Source organism: Mya arenaria, chromosome 16 (assembly GCF_026914265.1).
Source record: "Mya arenaria isolate MELC-2E11 chromosome 16, ASM2691426v1".
Lineage (NCBI taxonomy): Eukaryota > Metazoa > Mollusca > Bivalvia > Myida > Myidae > Mya > Mya arenaria.
The window spans coordinates 6,494,867-6,520,366 of record NC_069137.1 but is presented as its reverse complement, the minus strand read 5'-3'; the positions used below and the strand labels follow the sequence as shown (position 1 = coordinate 6,520,366).

The following is a 25,500-nucleotide window of genomic DNA, read 5'->3' as shown; positions in this document are numbered from 1 at the left end:
AAGCTTCAGGCAGAATTCAAAATAACACTTGAATCAATGTTCTAAATCTTCTCATTATCCGTACACACCTCACGGAATCATTATTTCTAATCCAGTGATTATTCGTGTCCACGTGCATTATGTATCAGGTAGATTGATATAAGTTGAGGTTGCAATATACTTTTTTCGTGTAATGATCACGCAAACAAAATGATCAGATAATGACAATAAAAGTATGCTTCAGAAACAAAATTAATACTGCAGAACTATTTTTCTTATCTTATGTAAGCTACTCAGATAATCATTTATAAGTTGTCAATGGTTACTTTTATTGTCACATAGCATATCTAAATAATAGTAACAAACAAATTAAAGGTTTTTCAACGTGTTTGCGTATTCAACGGTAAAGTGTCTATGAAAAATTACTCTATATACATTAGTCAAAAACGAGGATTTCAGTTAAACCCAGAATGTCCTTTACGTTGGTTCATTAATAAGTTAGTATTACGAATATATAAAGATCTTAAATTTGCATCTGTTAATTTGTAATGGTAATTGAGAATTATTTAGACGCTTATTCAAAACAAGCCAATTCCATTTATTTTACTGATATTATTGGCTATACTAATTGTACTGTATTAAGCCACCTCCTTGCAATTTGTTTTCGTTATGCAGAGACCATTACGTAAGCATTCTACATTAGATAGACTGGTACTCATTAAAAGCTATCAAATTAACCAAAAACGCTACTGCGTCTGTATCAGCAAAAATTTATCGCATTTTGTCACGCATGTAATCACAGCCATATGATGTAATGGGTATTTTAAGGCCCGTTTTTCAGAAGTAACATGACACGTTAATCGCATAGCACACGCAGCAAGAAATGAACGGCTTTGACAGTTTGTCATTTCTTCTATCTCAATATAGTTCTGAAGTAGGAGAACATCGTTGTAGATGTGTTCATAAAAAACACTAGTCCCTAACGGATAAGTAGGTAAGTGAAACTGAGACGAAACCGTATCTAGGTCAAGAGAACATGGTAGATAAAGTTTGAGTTCAGATGTTTGTTTTAATCAGCATCAAACCTTAAACCATTGCAATGTCTAAGACATTGAAAAATGACTCCAATATTTGAAAACAGAAAGAGTGTTTTTAAAATGTGACAGAAAAGGTTTCATTTCAAGAAAGATTGTTTACAATATAAATATGATTGTGCTGAGGTTTATTTGATATGTTTCAATTACATACTGTTAGCTGCCACATGGGTTTTTTCAAGTACATTGTTATTTAATGGTAGAACTCAATTTAAACAAATTATGAAATAATTGGCGGCAATGTAAACCTTGTTGTAAGATTCAAATAGTGCCAAGTTAATCTGGGTTCACCAGACATCCCACATGTATAGCTCGATATGTTGCCAAAAGGCGAAATGTAAATAACACTTACCATTTACAATTAAGTTGAATTAAAACATTAAAATAAAATTAACGATACTCGTTTCATTGAAAAAGATTGCATCAGTATGAATCAGCTGAACGGATAGACGTTCCTTGCAGTATGTGGTTTTAAATTAGCTTTGAAATTGGAACATTTAACATTTTGTCATTAGGACAAACAATCATATCTCCAAAATATAAAAGGTGCTAATGTTTCGGCTTTGAACTCCCGGATGAGATGTAAACAATACCTAATATTAAAGGCGTTACGCATTTGTACTTGCCGCGTTAACGATAAGAGACGAGATTTACGTAGATACATCAGCCGGTCTGAACCATTGAGTGGTTGAGCTACCGTTGGAAATCACAAATAAATAATGCATAAATTCCAGCCCGTCTCAAGCGAAGATCGAAACAACCATGTTGCCAAGCTGAAAACGAAAATAAAACTACTTAACACTAAAGTTGATTGACATTTGATGCCTAGGACATGTGTTATTTGTAAGAATGATTCTTTGTAATACTTATGGGACCATTAATGGATTTATCACGGTTCGTGTCTCCCATTATTCCAATGGCGTCTGAATTATTGTTCAATTTGAATAATTTGATACATAAAGAAAGGTATTCATGCATCTTAATCGAACAAAATGAATACAGCTTATTGCAGAGTTTTTCAAAATTCCTATAAATGCCTAATCAACCTATATATGCCAGAGAAATAACCGTAAGTTTGTATATGTATAACGGCATGTTTCTCAAAGATATTTTTTATTAAAAAACAATCTTTGTATAGGATGGCATTAATACAAAAACATAAGATTGTATATTAACAAACAAACGCTTTCCTAATCTTTATCAGCAAACATTTATAGCATTTGTCATCAAAGACTTATGAAGTGATAGGTACATGTATGTGAAGGCACGGTTTCTTTATTAAGGATTGTTGGGATAAGAGTGAGGTTTGTGCACATACACTGGTTTAAACCCCCAGTAAATTTACATTTTACTGACCGTTCCAAGGCGGTAACTAAAAATTCTTGATAAACATACCTATTTTTTATATATACAGTATGTATGCACTGTGATGTTTGTGGAGTTTTGTGCTGTTCTTCTATGTTTCTTGTCTGTGATATTGCGTTCTATGTCTTTGGCGTTTGCCCAGTGCCACTTAACCGGGTTTATGTTTAAACTTTTTGCTACTGAGCTTGTTTCTGTAGCTTTTTTGCATAAATATTCAAAAGGATATAATAAAACATCAATCGTTTAGGACCCTCACAAAGAGCTGTTCGGCTTTGACAGTGTTTGTCTTGCCTCATCAATAGTTATACAGTCAAAGATTTTACTTCAGGCACTGAGTGTATATTAACAGGTTAAAAAAGCTTTTTTCTAAATCATATGACGTTTTATGAAAACAATTTTATTGAACTGCAATTCTTTTATGTTGAATGTGTTGTATGATTTGTCAATATGTATTTTTTTCATTTTGCCACTAGAATTGTGGATCCATAATTTTGTTGTTGTTTTTTGTTTCGTGCTATAAAGGTTAATATTTTGTTCAGCTAGAAATGTTACTTTGTTGAGAAATGTTCTCGAACTATCGAATCCTTGATAAGTCCCAAGAAGATTTGAAACTGCTGGAATATTATGAACTATCCTTTGATCAGTATTCAGCTTGTTATCAACGCTAGGTGTACTTATAATATTATGTAATGAACACATTGTGAATTTTGCCTATGTTGCTTCTTATTAATCATCCGGTCTAACAAATCAACAATAACAATGATAAAAGGTCATCAAGATAGACATAAATAAAAATATATATTGTGGTTTTGATGATATATCGAACAAAACACACCTCTTTCATGTTTTTTTAGGTTTCTGCACGATGAATTATAGTTTGTGTCGCCAGTTAATGCCAGATTGTCTTGTTCGCATCTGTTGCCATGATGGTGAAAAGTCTCAAGTCTGAGTTCCCAAGTAAGGTAAAAATAAATTATCCGCTTTATTTTATTCCTCTAACAAAACAAATGTAGATATAAGTAAAACATGGAAATATTTATCTAATTTTGCAAAGTTTACCTTCATTAGTTAACTAGAAGGAAAGTTACAATATATTGAATATTTGCAATTTTGAGTCGTGAATCTGAACTCCGACTTGAGACTGATCGTAATCATGGTCTCTAATTGCAGATGTGCCTTCATATGGATTAAACTCATAATCATGTCTGTTCCAGCCTAGATATGCACTAGAGGCTGTATTCGTAAACCTAGATTTTGAGTTAAGCAAGAAACCTACGATGAAAAACTTAGACAATAACTTATCTACCAAAATAATTTAGATTTTTTTACAAGATAATGACATACTAAAATATTGATACTTGGGCCAATATTTAAGGAAAAGTAAAAGGAACTACAATCATTCACAGAACTACTTTTACAGACAAAATTTTAGCTGTTTGTTGATTTTGACCATTTGGGGACATTAGCATGATCTTCTTTGAAACATTAATGACTGTTTTGCAAGGAGAAACAACATGTTAACGCCACTTGATTGCATAAAAATCGCTCAAATGTAAAGATCCAAACCAGCCAGCAAAAGAACTGTTAATAATAGTTCACCACAATGCCGACGAAATACCAAAAGTAACCTTTGATCATCAATTCAGGGAGGCGAGCTGCCGCCGACGGTTACATTTGCAAATATGTTGAGACATCGGCATCTCTGAACCATCGAGTGGATGTGCTGCTCGTCGGCCTTAACAACAACATCAACAAACAATTCCAGCCGACTAAGCGAAAATTGATACAACCATCTTGTCAAGCTGTAAACGAGACAGACACTTTCCTTAGTAAATATGTTTCGGCTCAAGAAGAAGACAACAAGACAGAAAATCATTACGTTTATTGACATTTGATGATTAACACATGTGCTAGTTGTAAAAATGATAAACATATATTTCTGTTGGGACCGCTATGGGATTTATCACAGTTTAGGTCTCACATTATTTCGATAGTGTCTGGCATCATGATTGATAAATGGAACAAAAATCGTGCTGCGTCTCAGTCCACCTCAGTAAAACAGCACCTAAAAGGGTCTTGAAATTTTCCACTTAGCATCTACAATACACTTAATGAGAGAAAACCAGACGTTTGTGTATCGTCAAACCCGTCCTGTGTGGCTAGTAGTCCGCAGGTAACGTGCTTCGGCCCAGACGTTTGAATAAAACTTGACTGTTATTGCTCCACAATTAATTTTAAATAATATTTTCTTTTATTGGAAACTGACAATTAAGTCATGTACCAGTAGCTGGAAAGTTAGTCGTCTGAATGTATGGTCCTATAATTATTTTAACGCGATAAAAGAAGTAATTAGAAATAAAAAACAAATCTATTCATATTCATGTTATTAAATAATCATTGTCAAATAAGGATTAAGAAGTTATGCGCAGGATTTGATCCCGGAGCATCTGATTTCCTAGAGTAAGTCTTTACCGTTTGACACTGAAATCATTAAAGGCTGAGAAAAGGGATAAAATTGAAGTGGTTAATTCTTAATTTCAAATTACGTTTCTTTTCAGGGACTTGTTGATGCTTATTATGTAAGACCGCAGTAATTATTTCTGTGTAAAATGCACAGAAATTGTTTTTTTCAATACTAAAACTTCTTAATTCAAATGAGAGACGACAAGCATTGGAAACGATTGTAAACGATTATTTTAGGCTTTGATATACAAACTACATTCAAAACAGCATCTGCCATTTGCTGTTATGTATTTATTACATCATCTCTGTTTATGCATACATTACAAAACAGATGCCATCGGTACGCGCATATATGTGTGCTCATTGATTTAAAACAGCGGTATATCGAAATGTCAGGAAAATAGGGAGACACAGAATGTTGTGCTTGAGATTATTGCACAATTAACTACACACAATTATAGAAGATCGTTTTCTATCTCGGTTATCCTTAAATGTTCTACCGCTATCTTTATCTACATTTATCTTCATATCTTCAACAGTAAACATGGACAACCTATACTATACTATAAATTAAATGAATGACCGAAAGTACACAGTACGGTATATTTATTTGCAACTCGTAACAATTTTGGTATAATCGGAAAAGGTGTTTACTGAAAAAAGTATATAAAAAAGTTTTGTAGTACAAAAGTGGTTTGTGTATTTGTTTGTTTCATGACATTTCACTGAGCCATACTATTGTCCATGGAAAAATGCCAAATAAGATATACACATATAGTATGGCCAAGTTGAAGACGACGAAAACATAATAAATCAATGTTTTCTTGACAAAATATTCCTCGACTCATTCAGACAGGACAATACGACTGAACACCTTTAATTGAACTTAATTTATGTGGTATATGTGCTACATGATTATAACAATTTGGTGAGAACTTGTTTGTGTTTATCACGGTTCATGTCTCCTATCACATTGTTTTAGGCTTATATCTAGTTCATTTTGCACATCAAATAATAGAACGAAAGCAGTGCTCGTAATCGAGCTCTGTAGATACTGCACCTTGAAGGATTCTGCAATTTTCCAATGCGCGCCTGATAATCATCTGTCAGGGACATACATATTTGTTTTGATTATAAATCATTAAAATCTCAGTGAGTATGGAACAGAAATCAGTTCGGGAATTGCAAACACTAATTTGTTTTGATAAACTATTATATCAATAAAAGTAACCCGACATTATGCTAGTTGTGGTATAAAAATATATAAATATAAAATGTATATTGTGAATACGCTGGTATTCTAGATTATTGTACTTGCGAGTGGAACCTAACTCACCATCAACTCATTTGATAATGACAAACGAGAAAACATCTCTAAACTGCATTACCAAAGGTGGTAATATTATTAAGCCTAATGTCAAATTGAAAATATCTTTCTACATTAAGATATATCACAGTATTTTGTCAGCTGAAATGGTATTATAGAAACTAATCCAGCGCATTCTTTTCACGACCTTTTCCTTATTTAATAATATCCTGCTATAAAATGATAACTTATTTAGATTCAGCAGTGTTATACAGCAGTTCCAAAAGGACGAGGCTAAATACATTAGATTCTTTCATGGACAATTTAATAAGTAAGTTGGATTGCTGTGAGTTCAGTACCATGTTTTCGCAGTCAAATTTAAATGAAGCTAGGTATTGTAACGTGCGAGTCAAACAAACAAATACCAGATAGCCGAGCTTTCTGGCGTAATGAAACAAATGCCAACAGATCCCTTCAGTGAAAAGCATGCTCGACCCTGAAGGGGTCCAGTCGTCTTTATATACACTAACTTATCTATTCTCACATAGCCCGGGATTTGCTAATTTGCATATTACCAAGTTAACATTCGTACTACGAACGTACTTCCGTTTTATACGGACTATTATTATGAACGCACATCCGCTTATAGCAGACCGTTACATTACTTTCCCCCTTCGAGAAGACTCGTCCCGAGTCTTAGACTTGGAATCTTATGGGTAAGACAACTCCGTTATGGCAGTTGTCATTATCCCACCGCTGCCACCATTTCTAACGTGCGAGTCAAACAAACACACACCAGATAGCCGAGCTTTCTGGCGTAATGAAACAAACACCAACAGATCCCTTCAGGGAAAAGCATGCTCGACCCTGAAGGGGTCCACTGGTCTTTATATAAACTAACTTCTCTATTCTTACATAGCCTGGGATTTGCATGTTAGAATAAAATTTTAAGGAGCTACCATAAATATTGAAATATTTGACACACAGTTTACATAAAAAATATAAAGTAGCCTATTATGAATGAAGAGTGAATGTTGATATGCGGAATACTACTCATATCTAAAATTTCAGATTAAATATGCATAACATGTATGCGGCTTTAAAGCTTTTGTCGATATATACACTGTGTTGTTTGTGGAGTTTTGTGTTGTTGTTCTGTATTTCTTGTTTGTGATTTTTATGTGTGTGTTCTATGTTTTTGCGCGCTTAACCTGTGTCATAAACGAGGCATATGTTTAAACATTTGGCTACTGAGCTTGTTTCTGTAGCTTTCCATATACCTATTGATACAAACGTTTGTTTTTCGGCTAGCCTATAAACCTAATGATATGTTTCAGAGGGAATTAACAAAAACAACGAAACTCCTAATGCTCTTGATCATTAACGTGTCTTTTGCAGATAACAAAGTTATTTAGTTGCAGCCAGAGTCATATCCCAAACAATGTATCTTTAAATATCAGTTTTAATGGCAATTGTGTTCCCTGGTTGCTCGAAGGCAGAATTCGTTTCCATTTACATTTGAAACAACGGCATGAGTATTAATAGGTGCGAAATTATTTCGACTTGATATATGAATATCGATACAAATTAAGTCAACTGCTTCATTCGAAACAAGATTTCTGTAATACCTATTTGTCATGTCATATATCCTCTAGAAATAATGTGTTCTTTTTTGTTTGCATCCTTGATAAAGGTAATTGTGAATAATTACACAATCTGAAGAAGACAATGCGATCAGAGTTGTCTTAAAAGTATGTGATATAATACTCAAGCCGTTACTGATATTAATTGCTCTATTCCTAGAAGGATGGTATTGAATGTATGTATACTCCTTGCAATTTGTCTTGATTATGCAGATACAACTCGAATCATTTATAATGTTTAGGATGGATCTCTACTACTAATAAATTAAGTTATCAAATATTTTTTAAAGATTCTGCAGTGATAAAAATACCATTGCATATGTGTTTTAACGTATTATATTTGTTTTGTAAGCACAGACATAATAATGTCACCTGGTTTCGGGACCGTTGTCTTTTTACACACACGCCCGTCACGTAGTTCAAAGATAATTTAAACTGAATTTATCATCTTTTCTTCAGATTTCGGATGACAAGATTGTATATGGAAGCATATGACTAAATAACTCGAGATGTCTAAGGTTAATAAAATTTTCAAGTTTCCGTTTTAGATGTTGTATACAACCAAAATCAAAATCCTGTTTGCGCATATTATTTCCAAAGCAGATATTTATTAACCATCGATGTTCTTAATATAAATGTTATATGTGTTGCCTTAGGTGTTTCTTACTGCTTGTCCGGTAGGCCATAACATTTGATCATTGTGCCATTAAACAATCTTTTCTCTTACGCTTGTGGATAAGATGATAGAATGTATGTAAAGCAACTTCAGTATCCTTGGCATGATCATATTGGTTATCAAAAGTATTCAGATACTTTCAGGTTATCACGATGTAAATAGCTTTAACAATCGACACATACAAAGCTTAGCTCTAAGCATCCTTTTCAAAAGGAACAAATGTCGTATATTAGACTCTAACTGGATTGTAATTTGTACCGTCCAATTTGAATACAGGAGTGAAGCAGGAAGTTTTCGTCGTTAATGTTTTCGTTGAACTAGCTCTTAACAAATAAAAATTTCAAGCTTGAATACGTTTGATCACAAAGATCTGTTTTAAACGAGCTTGCAGTATGCAACTTAAACGTTCCTGAAAATTATTTTCCTCAAAAGATATATTTATTTATTTTTTAATTATTGTTGTGTTAGAAGGTCATTTAAACAAAGAAAAACAAAAGTTTTATTATAGTTATCAGTAGCACGCTAAGTCAGTATATTTTAACAATTAAAAGCAGTTAGTGTAATTTAAATCATGTTTAATCAGAAAGACGATTTTAGAAGGCGTATTTTGATATTTTCGAAAACCTATTTATATTACCTACTTTAACTTCTGAATTCGTTTTATGAAATATCTTGTGATATAATTATACTTAATGCTATTTTGAAAAATCTATTTTAACGAAATCTTGACTCATTCAAATAATTATCAGATGTTTGGATTCGTTTTAACAGCTTATTAATTATCACACCAAAGCGTACAATCATTCATTTCTGGAAGCTGGTGTTAAAGTAGTATATATATTTATTTTGACGTTGAAAACTTTAAAATAGTTACAACCCAAACTGTGAAATCGATTTTTGCATCTGTGACTCTGTAATGCAATTGTTGTGAAGTTATTTTTTCTGTGGAAATTATCAAATTATAATGCATAAATGGAGTCGTTATTAGTTCGGCTGAACAACGCTGGCCACATCAATACCTGTTTGAACTGGTATGTGACCAAACCTTATGAACCGTAATACATGTTTTCAAACGTTTGGTCTCCGCGCTCCTATCTGCATTTTATCGTGTGCAATAAGCGAAATTAACCCGTTCGCAGTCTGTTCTGGTACAACGTGCACTTATTCTATTTCATCTGTGTCTTACCATATATAACTTGCACTTAAACCGTTCTAATTGTGATTTGTTTTTGTGTAGAACTCGCACCTCACCCTTTTTATCCGAGCCATTATGGTACAACTTGCACTCTACTCCTTTCATCTGCATTAATTAAGGTACGAATACAACCTTAATCTGTAAATAACAAATTTCGTTCAAATTGTTGATATGTTTAAATATATAGTTGTGTTATGTATACAATCTTCAAGCACATATACGCATTGATGTTATAGTGTATTTTAAAATTGAAATAAACTGATAACATAGTTAACACAGAATCAATTTGACATGGTCTGTGATTGGACGAAGAATAATATGTACTGCAAATACATTAAGGTTATCCATAACGGTTATACCATTGGCATATTACACATGCTAAATATGTGGTGTAAGACCAAATCAGCTTATTTTAAACAAAACAGTTTTATATTTTATTACAACTCTCACATTATTACTTTAAGAAGATGATTAAATCATATTTAAAAGTCTCAAAGTTGATGGAATACGCACGTGGAATTAACACCCTATGTGCTTCATGACTGATATTATGGCCTTTTAGAAAAGCATCCGAAATTTATCATCAAGTATGTTTTTCACAAAATAAAAGACACTTATCAAGGATTATTGTAACATTTATCAGGGACGGCTTTGATTAACATGTTTAAGCGATCCGTTTCGACAAGGCAAGTCTTTGAAACCTATCGTAACATATTTGGCTGCTTGGTTTTCCGCTGATGTAATACATTTGCTTCGTTTCAACAAAATTACATTAATTAAAAGCTATGGAATCGGAAGCATACATGTCTGTTAATGATCAAAGATAATTATAATTAAAAGGATTAATGGTCCGATTAATTTGGTTTTAAGGAAGGAATGAATATAGTCAAATACATAGTACAAGATTAAGTACTAAAATTGGTATGGCAAATATATTGACTTAACAAGCACATTCTACAAGTCAAGAAAAAGCATGCCAATTCGCCATTTAGGCTGGTGATTTGTATATCCGGGCCGAGCATGATACACGTCTTGTATACTTAACACTAGCCTATATTTATCGTATCATTCCGCTCTTTTCTTATGTTATAAAACATTTATTTGACTTTCATCATTTCCAGCTCTTCGATCCTTCAAACTTTTGATATGTTTATACTTATTGAAAACAATCCGCCAGGTGGAGAAGAACAATTGTTTACATAAAACAGGCCGCCAGGTAGAGTAGGTGGGGTAAAACGCTTGAGTTAGGAATCATCTGATAATTGCAATATATCGAGCAGCTTATCGCAAACGCATGCATGTTTTCTTTTGAAAAAAATGTTTAAATCATAAAAAAGTAAGTACTATTGAACGTTCATCCAATCACATGCATGCAATGAAATTACTCATTCTGCTTTTCTTCTCATTATTCACATTGTCTTGACTTATTTTTTAAGTAATTGTTAGGAAACATTACGGTTGAGAGTTTGTTCACCAATTTAAACCCTGTGTTTTGGCGTCAACCGTTCTAGAACGATCAACACAACCCTTTTGACTGCCCTATTGTTGAATGTTATAAACGAATTTTCAGGTTGTTTTTTATATGTATATTTTCATACTATAACTGCTTATAGTATGCCCATGATGTCACATGAGACTCTGGTGAGTTCTGATGATTTATCTTATTTTCTGTTAGTATTTTGCCTTTTGTGCCCTTATAAAAGAGTACAATTATAAATTGACTTCAGGTACTATAGCTTCCAATTAATGTTTGATGCATAACAGTGTTATACTCATATAGCAACATTCGGGTCTTCGTGACCGTTTTAGCTACAGGTCCTATAACTAGTGCAGGGACATGTGGTCTTTATCATTTGTAAACACAACTTCAGTATATAAACCCAAGAAAAAGCAATAGAAAACAATAAAATCTGCAAAGTTGGAAGACTGCACTGATAGCGCCGCGGTTGTGAACGATCACATATATGATATTGCGCTTATAATTGTTTGCTCTTTTTATGCAGTATCTTTCAACAATCAGCTCATTGATCATACAATTAAAAAGGCAAAGTCAGTCGGTTTGTTTGAAATAGAACTGATACTAACATACAACCGTTGCCAAGATGTTTTACTTGTACTCTAGACACCTTTGACGATAAATGGCCGTTACCCTATAATATATTATATCCTACTCTGTACGGAAATACACACAGTATTTATCCTCACCTCTCCAATCTACATTTTTTGCGGACGGAGAGGAGTCAATACTCGATGTCGGAGGACTTTCGGGTTATAACAGGAAAATAATTATTCAGTATTTAAGCATAAAATATCAAAAACAAAAACATTACAATACATGTGGAATCGGCATGGGCATAATTGTGTTTTCATTGAGTAAAACATGTGTATCGAAATTCCTATACATCACTTTCAGTCCTTTAGAAAAACAAAAGCGTGTGATTAAGATCATTGTTAACAAACTCATAAAATATCGTTGTCGACTGGACTTTTTCATAACAGGAAAACATTGGAAACGTGTGCCATCATGCTTTCCTGATCGTGCATTTGATAACGGAGTGGATCAGTTTTGACTTGGTCCTAAACCAGCTAAGGGAAATGATGGAGGAAATGCGTTCTTTATTCTTGTTGAGCACAAGTGGTAACTCGTCTAAAATCGAATCATCCCCGCTGACGACGGGCGAACGAAATTGTTCTGAGATATGGAACTTATCCAAAATGCAACACATCACCATTGAGGTTGAGATTTGGCGAAAGTATTAACTTTTCGTCTGATCCGTTCACATGAAAACGGATATTTTTGAAACAAAAAATGACTTCGATACCAATAATCATCCTATTATGAAATTATATATATGTATATATTGGCGACAAACTTCAATTGATCGTTCGTATCAGCAAAACTCTGCATATTTTCAAAAGCATTTATTAAATTTAACAAAATTCAAGACAAAGGAAATTATCAGAATTTTCGTTTTCCCATTCATATTAATAAAACAAAAAGTCACTCACATGTTTACAAAATAAAACTGGAAATAAAAAAGCAAAAAATAAGCTTTTCCCTCTTCGATTATTAGTCCGAATCACAATTAAATTCACTCGCTTAAAATCTGAATTAATCCGGCGTTTTATGAATATTCAATGCTAAAAAGATTACATAACGAAGCAGGTGTGTATAAGAGCATAAGCCACTCTGATAAAAAAGTAGTTCTTCAAAAAGGAATTGGTGCTTCTTTGTACTCAATTTCTTAAAATCCTATTTGAAAGATAATGGCGATGCATGGCAGAGATTTAATGATAACCGCGTTTTTTGATAACAACATTTCATTTGTTTAGATGCAATTCTGTTTTCCTGAAATATCAGTTCTGAATTCCTGTAATCGTATTAAGGAACTCTACCCACAACCATCAATTGATTTAAAACTGCATTACCTTAAAGTAAAATATTGATGCTTGGTAACTCCATATAATCGTGGCAGCATTCGAAAACTAGTTGATGGCTTATTACCAATAAGGGAAATGCATGTGACCAAGAGTGCCTTGTACACAAACTTATTACAGTATGTATCTTTTATCTTTATTTCAATAGAAATTTGCCGCAAAAGGACAAAAAATTACAATTTTCGAAGGCCAAATACTTGTTTGATTGATTATGTTTGGTCAACGTTTACTCTTTCTTTTACTCCACCAATCCTGTTTAAACGGTACTAATTAAATAATGCTGAAATTTCAGTCCATCCCAAACGATGGTCAAAATACCATGTAGCCAAGCTGAAAAAGGAAACTTTCTATTATTAAAGAAAAAAAAGCATTTTCTTGATAAAAATAGTCCTAGGGTCTTTCGGAAAAGACAAGAAAACAGAAAACCTTAAAGTTGATTGGCACATGATGCCTTACTTATGTGCTAAGTGTAAAAAAGATAAGCATAGAATTCTGATAGCATATATATATGAATGATGACTGTTTATTGCTCCATAAGTTTGATAGTGTCTGACGTCTTGTTCAATTTGAAAAAAGATGGAACGAAGACAGTTTCTTGGCAACGTAACTAGTTTTTATTTTGGTCCTATACACGCCATAAAAATATATCTGTTAGAGAGATGACTATTTAATTTTGTAGACATATGATAACGTGTATCTTCTAATTATTGGAACCTGGTGTGTAATGATACTGCGTTATGTTTTAACGTGTAGTAATTTATTATCCCCCGCCTTGAAAAGGCGAGGGGATATAGTAATGGTAGGCGCGATTCCGTGCGTGTGTGTGTGCGTGCGTGCGTGCGTGCGTGCGTGTGTGTGCGTGTGTACAGACCGTCAACTGAAGACATTTATTAGAAATAACAGCAGCGACTGAGGACATTTCGGTCAAGTGAGAACGTCCTCATTTGTCAAAAAAATAAATTACTCTTAAAATACTCGTTTTGGGCTAAAACATAAAAATAAATAATAAAAAAATAGTGGGCCTTAGTCGGAGGTGTCAAGGTCGAGTGTGTCGGTCGAGTGTGTCGATTACGAAATTCGCCATATTTTGTGTTTCGCACTCGATGCCTCATTTGACGGTCAACACCAGACAGAACCGTAAGCAATGTTGATTTACGTATATCCTGTGTTATAAGTTGTATCTATTCATTCAAATCATGTGTGATTATGTCGCAGTTAATACGAAAACAGTACAATAATGATTATGTAAGCAATGGATTTTTAATATTCGTGATAAATAATATATGTCATGTATTTTCGCGACCATTCTTGTAAAAAATTACTAGGAAATTTTAGGACTGCGATTTCTGTAATGTCTTCAACATTTTAAAGATGTAAACTTACATTCTGCTTTTAAGATTCACATGTTAATGATGTATAGTAACAGTACTGTACAGTAATGTATGACCAGTTGGGTACAATAATTGTTTGTTAAAATCACAGGTGCTTGAGGTTAAAATGTAATTGGATTCTTTATGAAACTATAGTATATGGTTCGCCAAATTAGCATTTTGACCAGGTTAACAAAAACAACAACAATTTTTCTATGACATTAAAATAGCCGTTCTAATTCACCAATTAATTGTAACCACGCCCTACCAGGTCTGGGGGATAGTCTAGTCATTTTAGAATGACTAGGGGATAATCCAAATAATTGTATGTTGACAGATTTTTTTACGATTTGATATGGCTAATCCTTCACGTACAAATTGTTTTGTACCAAAAGTGGGTAGTTATTCCGATCATGTTTCCTGGTTAAAGCATATTGCGTCAATAAAATATCATATAAACAATAAATATTACCAGATAATGTTATTTCGTATTAGTTCCGTACACCAAAAAAAATCCAACGAATAATTATGAGTGCTGTGTTTTTTTTCATTTCATACCGTCAAAACATAACAATATATATACATGAAGGGCACCTGCAAGGCTGGGTTCACAGTTTTACAACAATTGGAACACCTCGGGGGATGCCGAGTTGTTACGATTGTATTTATGAGGTATATCTCGAAGCGTGCCGGAGATGGCCGAGTTGTTAGGATTTGCATAATTGTTGTCTGTGTCAGTCATGTTTCATTTTATTGGAAAGGTACATCCTGGGTTTAAATGCATGTAATGCTTGTTTTGAGCAAAATATCTTTGCACTTACATGGTAAAAAATGAATATAAACCTTTATTATCTATTTCAAACATGAAATACTTCTCTAAATACAATTTCAAAATTTTCAAAAACCCCCTGTTTTTGCACAAACCCGTTTAGATGTTAGGGATTAGAAGAAACCCTTATAACACGTCTATTATTTTAGACTAGTCTGGGGGTATATTGGGGAGATGGGCCTTACCTCATATATACCTTGGGTGTGGGAGCATGGGCATTAGCAATTGTTCTCTCAGGGCCCAGATTCTACCCAGGATTTGCTGGACTGAATGTCAAAGTCCCCTCTATTCCCAGGACAGGGTGGGGGGGGGGTTGCAGTTGACTGGTGCATAATATGCTGTCCATGTTTTTTTAATGATGTTTAAACAAAACATCACTAAAAATCCAGGAATCATACAACTGAGGGCCCTTCACAATAATTAAGTGAATCTTGAGGTCCCAAGGATGCACAGACAGTTTTAAAAGGGAATCTCCAGTATTTAATGGTAATTAGGACCTTAGGTTTTCTGTATCACTTATTCACTTCACTCAGGACATATCTCTTTATATCCATTCATTTTCTGTAATACAAATTCAAAATGATGATGCTTTTTTCTATTAAATTCATCAACATGCTTATTTTTGATTTTATAATCAATGAATTTTTCAAATCTTGCCATATTTTTCTATATTGGCTCACCTAATATACATCCTACCAAAATGGTATTTTCTGATTCCGATGAATAAATGCAGGGCGCTACACAAATATTTTTATCAGTTGACCCACAGGATCACCTACTCCAAAAAATTGGTGACCCTTTCGCAAAAAACAATTTTAATTTATTGTTTTAAATAAACAAGAATCACTCTACAGTCTTTTAAAAGCCTTTCCTCATCAAGCTTTTATTTCTATGTGGGAAATGACTCTGGAGCATCGCTTACAAATCACCACATTGCGAAATATTAATGACATAATTCACATCGCAAAAATGTGTTGCAGAATTCTCGGTCCTACTAAAACTCGACAAACAGAACTGGCCCTCAGGTTTGAAGATCTCATTACATTTCCATACTTTAGAAACAGAAATAAAGTTTGCTGTTGATATTTGCCAGGTGATGAAGCGTAATGGCAGCCCAAAGAAGATGCAGAGGACAGAACAGATGTGTCATATATCCAAACCTAACAACCTAAGTATGGACATTGCAATTTGTGCAGGTATTTTTGGATATTACTTGTAATAATATATATAATAATTAACAACATTATATTCTCATCAAATATGCAGAAAATTGAATAAATACTCTTGTGATACATAAAAATTGAATAAATAACACTTTTACAATAAACATTTGCAAGCATGATAATTGATATGTTGTTCATTATTATAAATCAAACATCCCACAGTGTAGACTGTTCATACACAGGCATTTGATCATAGCCAGTTGAGTTTTATGGGAAGTGGACAACTGAACCAAAATGTCAGGTACATGTCTAATGCCTGTGACTTCAGGTAAAAAAAGAGTAAATTTAACTTTGTTTAAAGACAACTGTGTTAAACTTCACTGCTAAGATTCCTGATAATTGTTCTGATTGTGGATGTCTCCTGTTGAACATAATTTTATCTACCAAACCGAAAGATGTACTCCTTGAACACTATTCTAAGGCAAAAAAGGGTATTAGAATCCCTGAAATACGGAAAGCTTCGGGGGGCTTTGCCCCCATGTCCCCCCACCAGGGCTTTGCCCTGGACCCATCGGGGCCTTGAGCGGCCCCCTGAACCCCACGCAGACATTTTCAGGATTGGCAACTTGGCTCTGTTATCATCCCTGAGGACCTGAAATTAGCAAATACTGGCATGTTTTGAAGTGTGTGTCGCTTACACCTGTAAAAGCTATTCTTTCTGAAGTCATTTATCTTTGGGGGACAATTTATAACAGTAGCAGTGAAAACGTTTGCAGATCTATATAAAAACTAAGCATGATTTATGCAGCACCAGTCAATTGAAACCATGCCCCCCCTCCCCCTCAGGGCCAAAGTTCCCCCCAGGTCCGGGAGTATACAAGGGAAAGCGGGGAAATGGGCCGTGTTTTTACCTTTTAGGTGGACCCGCAGTGTCGAGTGAATGCAGTGGTTTTGTTTTGGGGGAAAATAGCGGAGAATGGGCCTTACTTAGTTATCCTGGGGTCCGGGGCCATTTTTGCAGGGATTTTACCAGCAGTTTGTCCAGCAGGCTGGTGATTTTACCCAGGATTGGCTTGACCGAAAGTCAAAATCCCCTCTATTTCCCGGAGCTAGGGGCTGTTGTTACAATGGACTGGTGCATTAATCCTCTTTTTTTAGGAGAATGACCAGGGTAAAATGTGAAATTTGTATGTTGTTAATGTTAGATGTTAAATATGTTTATATTTTCTTGCATTTTTAAGGGACTCACTCGTGTTTTTGGACCAAAAATTGTTTTTCTGGTAATGCATATGCAAACACTTATTTATTATAATTTTACTCTATGATATCCAAATTGCAGAAAAATATATATAGTGTATAATTATTGTATAAAAAAAGTATTTTACTTTTATAAAGTTAGGTGCGAACCCATGCCTGTTAAGTGAGGAAAAAATAGAAACCCAATGCTTTCACCACTACGCCACCAGGACTTATCCAAATGTGATGGATAGTTTGACCTTTTAACAATACATTGATAAAATCTAGTGATCATGTCAATCAACCAATCACGCAACAACAAATATGTCATTAAGTGTCCATTAGTGGTCTCCAAAGAGGATATTTGAGCAAATATTTGTTATACAAGCACCCTTAATCCAACATTATTTTAACCGGTTAAAATTGAATTATCATCTATTTTAATGCTGTGAATGTTTGTGTATATTTTTATGTAGGAATAACATGATGGACTGATTTTAGGGACAGGACAAAAGTTAAAACAGTTGTTTTTAAACACTTCATGCACACACAATTCCAAGTTCTAATCAACTTGGCTTACACACTTTAATATATAAGGTGAACAGATTCACAGTTGTGACATATTTGGACAAAGGCCTTTCATTTTTAAATGTCGAAATCTTGTTATATATTTTGGTAGGATACATTTTTAGCTCACTGTCACTTTGTGACAAGGTGAGCTTTTGTGATCGCCTTTTGTCCGGCATCCGTCGTGCGTCGTCCGTCAACAATTTACTTAAAAGACATCTCCTCCTTAACCGCTTGGCCAATATTAAAACTTCATAGGGATGGTCCTTGGGTGGTCTTCTAACAAAGTTGTTCAAAATTCAATTCCATGCAGAACTCGGGTTGCCATGGCAACCAAAAGGAAAAACTTTAAAAATCTTCTTCTCCCAAACCACAAGGCTTAGGCCGTTGATATATGGAAGGTAGGATCACCAAATGGTCCTCTACAAAGATTGTTCAAATTATGGCCCTTGGGTCAAAATTGGCCCCGCCCCTGGGGGTCATGGGTTTTCTCTATATGTTTATAGTGAAAACTTAAAAAATCTTCTCCTCTGAACTTACTTTGCCTAGAGCTTAGATATTTGGCATGATTCATCGTCTAGTGGACCTCTACAAAGTTTGTTCAAATTATGGCCTTGGGTCAAAATTGGCCCGCCCCGGGGGTCATGTGTTTTCTCTATATGTTTATAGTGAAAACTTAAAAAAATCTTCTCCTCTGAAATTACTTGGCCTAGAGCTTAGATATTTGGCATGATTCAACGTCTAGTGGACCTCTACAAAGTTTGTTCAAATTATGGCCCTGGGGTCAAAATTGGCCCCGCCCCGGTGGGTCATTTGTTTTCTTTATATATTTATAGTGAAAACCTTAAAAAATCTTCTCCTCTGAACTTACTTGGCCTAGAGCTTATATATTTGGCATGATTCATCGTCTAGTGGACCTTACAAAGATTGTTCAAATTATGGCCTTGGGTCTAAATTGGCCCCGCCCCGGGGGGTCATGGGTTACTTTATGTTTATAGTAAAACTTCAAAAATCTTCTCATTGAACTTACTCTAGAGCTTAGATATTTGGCATGATTCATCGTCTAGTGGACCTTACAAAGTTGTTCAAATTATGGCCTTGGGTCAAAATTGTCCCCGCCCGGGGGTCATGGGTTTTCTCTATATGTTTATAGTGAAAACTTAAAAAATCTTCTCCTCTGAACTTACTTGGCTAGAGCTTAGATATTTGGCATGATTCATCGTCTAGTGGACCTACAAAGTTTTCAAATTATGGCCCTGGGGTCAAAATTGGCCCCGCCCCGGGGGTTCATGGGTATTCTCTATATGTTTATAGTGAAAACTTCAAAAATCATCTCCTCTGAACTATGAACTTGCTAGAGCTTAGATATTTGGCATGATTCATCGTCTAGTGGACCTCTACAAAGTTTGTTCAAATTATGGCCCTGGGGTCAAAATTGGCCACACCCCGGGCTGATGGGTTTTCTCTATATGTGTTATAGTGAAAACTTAAAAAAACTTCTCCGAAATCACAAAAAAAAGTAACGTCTTAATTTAAACTGGATAACATATTTAGTACACATACCAATTTTCAATATGGGCCACATACAACAATTAATAACAAATATACATAATATTATATAGATACACACGTAAAATCAAGTAGTGACAAGACCTTAGATATTTGGCATGATATATCATCTAGTTGACTTGTACCAATATTGTTCAATCTTTGGCTCTGGGGTCAAAAAATGGCCCCACCCGGGCGGTCATGGGTTTCCTTATATATATGTATATGATGAAAACTTAAAAAATCTTCTTCTCCGAAACCAAAAGGCGAAGGCCTTATATATTTGGTATGAAGCATCGTTTATCGGACCTGACTATTAAGATTGTTCAAACTTTAGCCCTGGGGTCAAAATTGGCCACGCCCCGTGTTCATAGGCTTAGGTTTTCAATATTTGTATATACATTGAAGAATGTGCAATATATGACAGGTGAGCGATTTAGGGCCATTTGGCCCTCTTGTTTAATAAGCTTATTATTAATCTCTTGAATTTAATACTTAACACACCAAATAGTCTTGAATTTTACCAACAGTGCTATATTAAAAAAAAATTCTTCCAATCACTAAACAAATACTGCCTAAATGGTGTTCACATCATTAAATCTTTACAGCAGTTCTATATTGATCACTACTATTATTTTTTTTATAATTGATCACTTGATAGTTAAAACTGACTAGGTACTGTTCACAATTTAACAAAAATTTTATTTTAATCAAATAAGTTCCATTATAATTATAACATGACTGGTAATACTGACTAGATAATGTTCACAATCATAACACTGTTCCCAATCATAACACTGTTCACAATCATAACACATTTTTTATATTAAACATAAGTCAGTTCCATTTCAATCATAACATGATAGTTTATACTGACTGGATACTGTTCTCATCACTGAATCTTCAAAAACATTTTTTGTTAAAAATTAACTGAAACAATTGCACACAACAGTTACTGACTCTGTGGATGGTGTTCACAGCATTGAATCTTTACACAAGTTCTTTTATTAAACACTACAACTATTTCACACGTCAGTCACTTCCTGGATGGTTTTCTAATTATTTAATCTTTACATGTGTCGACTATTAAAATTAACTGAATGTTGTGTTGATTAATAATCAAAACTATTTCCCTGAGGTCAGGTAAAACCAGTTAACTATTAGCCTTGGGAATTTCTTTGTCGTGGACATCATTATATCAATTGCATGTACAGTCATTGTAGGTGGCATGATTTCTTTCTCAATTTTTGACAAAACCTCTATGACAATGAATTTTTCCCCAAATTGTTTCAACATGGAGCCTGTCTTTAGGTATGGCGATCTCCTCTTCATGTTTACTTGCATTTTCAGCCGTTCGATATCCACGTACAGCCTTACGATTGTATAAGAGGGAATGCTTGTGTTAAAAATATCGGAGAACGTATCACTTTCATTTATTTTAACAAATGAATTTACTGTTTTGCTGTCCGAGAAATAGCTTAACTAAAACCAGTCCGCCAGTTTCTCGAGCATTGTTGTCAGGGCTTACAATTGGATGACTTATAGACTGGCTATAGAAACGATGAAAAGCTGAATGTGGAAGAAGTTGTCTTTTTTCCATGACATATTATTTTAATCGACGGGTTATATTTGGGGCGGAGGGATTAAAAAAGTTTGGGATTTCCAATTTCATTTTTTTTCTGAAGTTGCTTTTTTTGAGCGGCGGGTTTGTTAAAGCTGCACTCTCACAGATATACCATTTTTACAGCTTTTTTTTATTTTTTGTCTCGGAAAGGCCAAATTTGTGCATAACTGTCTGCAAACTAATGATTTAAGATTGCTGACAAAAAATCAGATGGTGGATTTTCATATTTCCGTTCGAAATTAATGTTTTATGGCCTAAACCATTACTAACTGTTTAAGAAAAATGCACAAAACACCTTTTTTTGTCAGCAGTCTTATATAAATGGTTTCCATGGATTTTCGCAACAATTGGTTGGTTCCAAGACAAAAAATAAAATGTTGTCAAAACGTTCAATCTGTGAGAGTGCAGCTTTAAATGAACAATAAAAAACAATAACCAAATTAATAACATTACTTTTAAAATCAATAAAATGTCTGCTGGAAGTGAATCTAAGTATAGTTTTTTAGATAAATAAAAGAATACAATTTTCTATGTTGTTTATTTTTGGTAATGATATTTCTTGTTTTCTAAGACCCTGCCCTCATTTGCCTGTCGTTACACACTGTTTTACCTGGGAATGCTGTATCTAAAAGGGAGATTTTTCTCAACTGCATTATTACTGAATTATGTGATGTGTTTGTTTATTCAGGCAACTCGGATGTTCACAATGGTCCAGCTCATTATTATGAGGACATTGCCCCAAGTTCAAACATTGGTAAGTTTGTGATTGCAGACTCTTAATGTGTCTTAACATTACTATAGCCCTAATGTTTCATAGTACATGTTGTATCTCAGTAGCTTGCCTTTTCTCACACACTGTCCTCAGTTGCCTGTCAGTTAACACTGTGTGTCTTCAATTGCCTTCAGTGGGAGTTTTTTTTATCAGATGTTTCTCAACTGCATTATTACTGAATTATGTGATGTGTTTGTTTAACTTCAGGCAACTCTGATGTTCACAATGGTCCAGCTCATATTATGTGGACATTGCCCCGAGTTCAAACATTGGTAAGTTTGTGATTGTGGACTCTTTAATAGGTGTAATATGTATATATTTACATAGGATAGCTTGGTGACATTAGAAACTTTCTTGACCATTTATTGCAGATAAGATGTGGGCATTTTTCCACACACAACCTTAATTTAGCATTGCATTATCACATATTTATATTTTTATAGGATTCACAATTTAATATAGTACTTTAAATGTAAATATATATATATTATAAATATGTGAAAGTTCATTTCAGGACCATTGATTCAATCATAAATGCCCTATGTCAAATTGGCCATTGACCCAAGAAGCACTAATGAGGTTCATGGGAATTATCAGTTAGATGAGGACAGTTATGATCATATGAATGTCAGAAATAATTTCATTGCTTTTGTATAAAAAAAAACACATTAAAATGAGCACAATTGAACATATATCCTTTCTTTGACTTAGAGACATTCAACTTCACTCCGACTCAGGCACCTGGTATGGTCCAAGAGACATGTTCATGAAGTGTTTTTTCAATTAGTTAATACATATATTTAGATCAAGGTCTTGCATTCAATTGTCAAAAATAAAAATATATCCTTGTGTGGGGATTTTCTGATTATGACTTTGTCGTGATAGATATGATTTAAAATAACTACTAATAATCTTTCTCAAGCATTGCACATCTATGACAGATTTCAGATGCTGAAAACGTTATGGTCACCGTTTCTTCTGTTCTCCAACAATGCTGCTATCACTTCTTTGTTCTCCAACCAGCTATCGGCGGACGATATCAAGTCCCAAATTAGATGAAATTCATAATGTTTTATGTAGCATTTATACAAATATTTTATATATTTTTAAAGGAGTTAAGCACCATCCAAGGAAGTGACAAAGAACACCTTGAAGCCAAACCCCAGCTGTGGAAACTGGTATACAGAAGTGCTTCAGGTTACAGAAACGCCATTCCAAGTTGGATTAAGAGACTGTTATCAAGCAAAACAAATGTTTACATAGAAGGTCTTTGACAGTGGTAAACAGGATTGACAGCTACAGCAACGCTGAATAATTATCACCAGTGTTGTGGTTTGTGTCATGGTTTTGTTAAAGTAAGGAATCAGTCTTTATGTGAAGTGTCTAGGCCGCATATTTCAAAATTCAGCTTTTGAGATTTTTGTGTAGCAAACACCATATCTTACAACACAGATGTATAACTCTAAGTATTGATCATGAAACATATGTGAATATATAGAAAGAGTAGTCAAATAAAATGACATCATCTAATCATTTTTATTTTGGGTGTGTAATGTGAAAATGGCATGTACTTAAATAAATGAACATATTCTTAAAATAGGCATTTTTAATCATATGTCAACTAAATAATAATAATGTATCGTTTATTTGACCAAGGTGTAATGTAGTTGAAATTTCTTTTTTTATATTTTTATATGCAATTATCTGCACTAGTCACTGTAATATTTGGTTTGATGAATTACATGTATCATGATGTAGAAATAAAGGATAAATGTTTGTTTTTTCAGTTCACTTTTGTAAAAAAATCAACGAGTAAGCACCAAAGTTATATTTCACAAGTGTAATTTTCATTTTTGTGTCGCCTGAAAAGACGACATATAGGGTTACTTTTGTCGGCGGCGGCGTTCGCGTCCCATTTTCGCTTGTCCGGGGTATATCTCCTAAACTATTAGTGGTATCAACTTGAAACTTCATATGTACATAGATCTAATTGAGGGCAAGTGCAGTGCACAAGAACTGTTACTCTTGCTTCCATATTTTTAGAGTTTTGCCCTTTGTTATTTTTCATGCTTAAACTTTTGTCCGGGGCATATCTTGTAGAATATAAGAGTTATCAACTTGAAACTTCATATGTAGATAGATCTCATGGAGGGCAAGTGCAGTGCACAATAACAGTAACTCTTGCTTTCTTAGTTTTAAATTATTGCCCTTTGTTAATTTTCATGCTTAAAGTTTTGTCCGGGCCATATCTTGAAGAATATAAGAGGTATCAACTTGAAACTTCATAGCTAGACAGATCTCATTGAGGGCAAGTGCAGTGCACAATAACAGTAACTCTTGCTTTCTTAGTTTTAAAATTATTGCCCTTTGTTAATTTTCATGCTGAAAGTTTTGTCCGGGCCATATCTTGAAGAATATAAGAGGTATCAACTTGAAACTTCATAGCTAGATATATCTCATTGAGGGCAAGTGCAGTGCACAAGAACCGTTACTCTTGCTGCCATATTTTTAGAGTTATTGCCCTTTGTTAATTTTCTTGCTTAGGTTTTGTCCGTGGCATATCTCGTAAACTATAGGAGATTTCAACCTGAAACTTATTCCGTAGGTATATCTGATTGAGGGTTCAAATGCCACCTACACTTGAAAGTTAAATGGCAACATCATTGTCTATAAATGAATAAAATGCCAATCTAACAGCTATAATGTCGACAGTAAATAATTCGTCAGGCGACACATCCGACTCGCGGAGTTCTAGTTGGTGTTCACAATTGTGAAATATATTGTGTTTCAAAACTGAAACAACTTTTTTTAGTATATGCCTAAAATTGGTATATTGAGACATTTAATTGCATTATATTTCCACGAAACGCCATTGATTTTGTGTCACAGCCCTGTGTGCTCTGAATTTTGTTTTGGATAGCAGAGCAGGCTATAATTTCAAATCAGTAAAAAAATATCGAATTGATATTTTTACTGTTTCAAACAATCAATTTCTTTCTCACTGATATATCCCTAAAAACCACTTGAAAGCATATATACTAAACATCTTTAATCTCTTTAAGTGTAAAATTATAAACTTTTATATACCTTTTAATATTGTGTTAAACAGAAGAAGTGATACATTTTTTAGACTGTATATTCTAAAATAACTAGTGTATTTTGAAAGAAAATTGTGCAAAATAACAACAAAAATGGTACCTGCACTATTCATTTATGTAATGGCAAAATATTT

The 25,500-nt window shown here is 34.0% G+C and overlaps 1 protein-coding gene across 2 annotated transcripts; it reads left to right on the top strand.

Annotated features, from left to right (window-relative positions):
* Nucleotides 1-14,122: 14,122 nt before the first annotated feature.
* On the top strand, nt 14,123-24,046 carry LOC128221315 (uncharacterized). Of its 2 annotated transcripts, none has more exons than XM_052929855.1 (5): nt 14,123-14,296; nt 16,452-16,530; nt 22,185-22,250; nt 22,476-22,540; nt 23,381-24,046. In XM_052929855.1, exons 2-5 carry the CDS (start codon nt 16,455-16,457, stop codon nt 23,540-23,542), a joined length of 369 nt encoding a protein of 122 aa, XP_052785815.1. In that variant the 5' UTR covers nt 14,123-14,296; nt 16,452-16,454; the 3' UTR covers nt 23,543-24,046. The 2 variants fall into 2 exon arrangements, with proteins under 2 accessions (XP_052785815.1, XP_052785814.1); XM_052929854.1 differs by having other exon boundaries at nt 16,452-16,554.
* The last annotated feature ends 1,454 nt before the right edge of the window (nt 24,047-25,500 follow it).